Here is a 5,000-nt window from a genome sequence, read left to right on the forward strand (position 1 = left end):
CTCTCCTTCTCTATCTTCATCTGTCCATTCTCAGTCACTCCTCTATTTTCCACTGTGTCTCTCTCCCTCTTCTTTCTCTCTCCTCTTGCTTCTTCAAGGATTCTCACTTTCTCCTCTTTCCATCTGTTTCTCTTCTCTCCATCTATTACACTCTCTCTCTTACACACACACACACGCTTCTATCCATAAACTATTCCTCTCTCTCCACTCTTTGTTTATCTGTTCTCTCTGTGTCCTGTTTCTCTCTCTCTCTTTCTCTCTCTCTCTCACACACACACACACAAACAAGTCAACTCTAAAGGCGCACATGTGCAGACACACATGCACAAGGACATATGCGCGCACACACGCATGCAAGCACACACACGCGCGCACACACACACACACACACACACACACACACACGTCATCTCTTTGAGCCACATGTTTACACACACACATATACCATCCCCCACTTGGGTTCACACACGCAAGCGCAAACACACTCACTCACTCACTCACACACACACACACACACACACACACATTGCTCTCTTTTAAAGCTCTCATGCACGCACACACACAAATATCCTCTCTTCAGCTGAGCTCACACTCACACTCATATACACACACACCCTCCCCCCCATCTCTCAAGCACACACTCACAAACACACACACTCACACACACTCACACACACAAGCAAGCTCACTCAAGCACGCACACACACACACACACACACACACACACACACACACACACAGAGTGTCTCTCAAATAACCAGAGTCTCATATTCTCTAGCACGCACACACACACACACACACACACAGACACACACACACAAACACACAGAAAAAGGGAGAGAGAGAGGGAGACAGAGTCTATACAGAATGCATTCTCTCTTACACATTCTATTCCCATAACATAGACGCAACCTTTATTCTGAAACTCACACACACAGAGCAGCCATCCTCTTCCAACATATAACATATCCGCCTACACACACACTGTCTCTAACACACACTCTTCCTCTTTCATAAACAAAGTAGATGCATAAACACACACTCTCTCACACACACACACACAGCTTGCTTTCTCCCTTCACAGTTCTCTCACACCCTTCACACACACACACACACACACACGTTTTCCCTTTCACACGCACAGACACTCACCGACCTTCCACACACACACACACACACACACACACACACACACACACACCCTCCCCTTCCCAAATGAGCCACTAGAACACACACATTCTCTCTCTCTCTCTATCTCACACACACACACACACACACACACACACCACCACCACCACACACACACACACACACACACACACAGGCACCTCTGTTTCCAAGACACACACACACACTCTCCCTCCCCTTCTTTTTCAGTTTCAAACCTGCAAGCATGCGCGCACACACACACACACACTCACACACACACACACACACTTCCTCACCATTTTCCCTCCTCACTCCCTCTCACGCACACACACACACACACCCTCCCTTCTCTGTTGCTCACACACACACACACACACACACACACACACAGACGTGCACACACACACACACACACACACACACACACACACACACACAGACACCCTCCCTTCTCTGTTGCTCACACACACATACACATCCCTTCTCTGTTTCTCACACACACACACACAGACGTGCACACACACACACAGACGTGCACACACACACACAGACGTGCACACACACACACACACAGACGTGCACACACACACACACACACAGACGTGCACACACACACACACACACCCTCCCTTCTCTGTTGCTCTCTCTCACTCACACACACCCTCCCTTTTCTGTTCTCTCTCTCTTTCACACACACACACACACACACACACACACACACACACACACACACACACACACTACGCTTTTTCCTTGCTCACACACCCTCCCTCCTGTCTCGCTCTCTCTCCCTGTTAAATTCTCTCTCTGCCTCACACACAGTCTGCATGCGCTCACACACACGTGCGTGCTAGCGCGCGCTCTCCCACACACACACACACACACGGACACACTCCCCTTCTCTTTTCATCAAAACACACTCTTAAATAGACACACTTTTTGGGCTGTCAATCTCACACACTCACACACACTACCTGTTCATCCAGCTCCTGCGTTCAGAACCACACACAGTGTAAACACACACACACACACACACACACACACACACACACACACACACACGATCCCTTATACATTATACTTCACCTAAACACAGAGCTCTTCCCTTGGTTACACATAACACACACACACACACACACACACACACACAAACAAACACTCCTTCCCCCACTCAATCACAAACACACACACACACACACAGCTGTTCTCTGCAATACACTTTTTTCTTGTCTCTCTTTCTTATGGATGTATACACACACACTTCTCTTTATTGTCATGACAACACACACAGGCTTCATCTCACACTCTTACACACACACACACACACACACACACACGACCCCTCCTCTCTTTTAAACAAGCACACACACACACACACCCCTCCTCTCCCTCTCACACTTTATACTGTGCTCTTCTAACACACACACACACACACACAGACACACAACTCCCTCCTTTCGTTCACACATACACACTCTCCTTTCTCACAAACACTGCATCACTCACTCACTCACTCACACACACACACACACGTTGTCTGTCTTTGTCACGCACACACTCACTCAGTATACGCCCTCTTTCCCCTCTGTGCGCACACACACACACGAACACCTTCATACACACTCACGCGCGCACAGTGTTAATAGATAATGGGTTACTGGATCGTCTTCATACATTCTGATAAACATTTCATACGAAAACAAAACACTTTACGTTGATTTTATTTACAGATGTCTAAGCTTCTGAAGTAAAGTGACGTAGTTAAAGTCCGCGCGCGCGTGTGAAACACCTGATTTTTTTATTTATAGGGCAAGAATTAAACTTTACCATTGTGTTATGAAAAAAAACTTTTATTCGAATTATATATACATTAATTCTATTATTATTATATACATAAACTTTACAGTAACAAAAACCCCACTTTCATTAATCCTGACAGAAACCTCGCTCCTGGCTGTCAGTCAGAGCTGGTTTATACCTTCTGCACGCGCAGGTTAACTGAAATAACGGTCACAAATTAAGCTAAGCAAAGCAACATTTCGCGTTTTCTTAAGGTATATTCGTATAAAGTGGACTTTTTTTTCTCTCACCCCCGAGGAGCAGGCTGCTTGCTGGCCTCACCGTCTCGGTCCCTGTCCAGCGCCAGAGGCTCCCGGCGGTCAAACTGTGAGCGAACGGTCTCCGCCATGTTTCTGTGCAGCGATCTAGAGCGACGCCGCTACTTCACTGAGCTCCTCTCACACACTAGCGCGCTCGCGACTTTACTGTGCGTGCGTACCGGGTGTTTTAGGCGATACCACTCTGCTTGCAGCCGCGGGGGTTGACCCGTCCGTGCTTTTGTAGCAAACACATTCAAAATTAAAAACCCCGTAGTAAAAATATGATAAATATATGTATTAATAACCAAATAAATTATTTCTATAACTTGAATTTTGTTTTAGCTTTTTGAAAATATTTATTGAGTTATTAATCTCTACCCTGCCCCTGACTTGAATGGCAGAATGGCCGCTCCCGCTAAAATACAGGCGCGAGAGCTGGCTGTGTCCGAAACCGCACACTACAACACTAAACAGTACGCTACCTACGGTAACTATGGTAACTTACTTAAGCGAATTAATGTACAGTACGCTTTAGAGCGATAGCTTGCGGTTTGAAATGTGTCCATCGTCTTTTGTTTCCAAGCAAAGTTGATTATGGTCTATCAGCTAAATGTCACCCAATATGCTTTAATTGTACTATTCTTGGTGTGACGTAATGTTAGACTGGTGATGGAGGTGGTATTGATGCTGCTGTGATGATGATGAAGGTGGTGATGGTGGTTGTATTGATGGCAAAAGTTCATGGCATTCTTAGGTATAAAGCTAATGATGGTTTTATAATGATGACCATAATGGTGATCATGATAATGCTGGTGGTGGTTGTAATAATAAAGTTTATGATATTGCTGGGGTGATGATGGAGAGAATAATGGTATTGTTGATGAGGATGTTGGTCGTAGTTTTGGTATTGGTAGCGGGTGATAAAAAAAATAGCTAATGTTGGTAGTGAAGATGGATGCTGGTTTTGATGACAATAATGATGACAAAGTTTCTGGTATTGTTGGTGATGATGCTGGTGATGGTGGTTTTGATTATGAAAATTATGATGATGATGATGATGATAACGTTCAAGCTTTTATTTTATATGTTGATGGTGATGATGAGGATGGTATTGTCATTGTTGGTGCTGCTTATGATGATGATGTTGTTGGTGATGTGTATGACGATGATGTTGTTAATTATATTGGTTGTGATAATGGTGAGGACGATGATGTTAATGGTATTGCTCATGATGATGGTATTGTTTGTAATGATATTGTTCACTGGATTGTTGGTAATGGTTGATGTTGGTGAGGGTTTTGATGATAAGGAAAATCATACTGCTTTTGAGGATGATGATGATGAATGTTGTGGTGGCGACGATGATGATGGTGATAAATGTTGTGGTGGAGGAAATGATGATGGTAATGATGGTGACGGAATTAATTATATTGCTTGTTATGATGATGGTATTTATGACCATGAGGACAATGATTTTTTTATCAGATTTTTAATTTACGAACAAATAATTTTTTTTTTTTATGATGATGATGGTGATGATGATGATGATAACAACGACTACAGCAATAATGATGAATGCAGTGGTGGTGGAGATGATAATGATTATAACGATGATGATGATGATGATGATAATGATAATGTAATTAATGATATTGCTTGTATTAATGACAACGATGATGTGATTAATGGTATTGCTCATTATGATGATGATGACAAGAATGATGACAATGATGTAATTAATAGTATTGCCTG

The 5,000-nt window shown here is 43.6% G+C and overlaps 1 protein-coding gene across 1 annotated transcript in view; it reads right to left on the bottom strand.

Moving 5' to 3' along the window:
* The window catches only part of si:dkey-117m1.4 (uncharacterized), an 18,555-nt gene extending 15,172 nt beyond the window's left edge, over positions 1–3,383 (bottom strand). Inside the window, exon 1 of the mRNA XM_053502128.1 lies at positions 3,240–3,383. Within this exon, the coding sequence (XP_053358103.1) occupies positions 3,240–3,337 (98 nt within the window). The 5' untranslated portion in view covers positions 3,338–3,383. The remainder of the gene's footprint in view (positions 1–3,239) is intronic.
* Positions 3,384–5,000: the final 1,617 nt, after the last annotated feature.

Source organism: Clarias gariepinus, chromosome 8 (genome assembly GCF_024256425.1).
Source record: "Clarias gariepinus isolate MV-2021 ecotype Netherlands chromosome 8, CGAR_prim_01v2, whole genome shotgun sequence".
Classification (NCBI taxonomy): Eukaryota; Metazoa; Chordata; class Actinopteri; order Siluriformes; family Clariidae; genus Clarias; species Clarias gariepinus.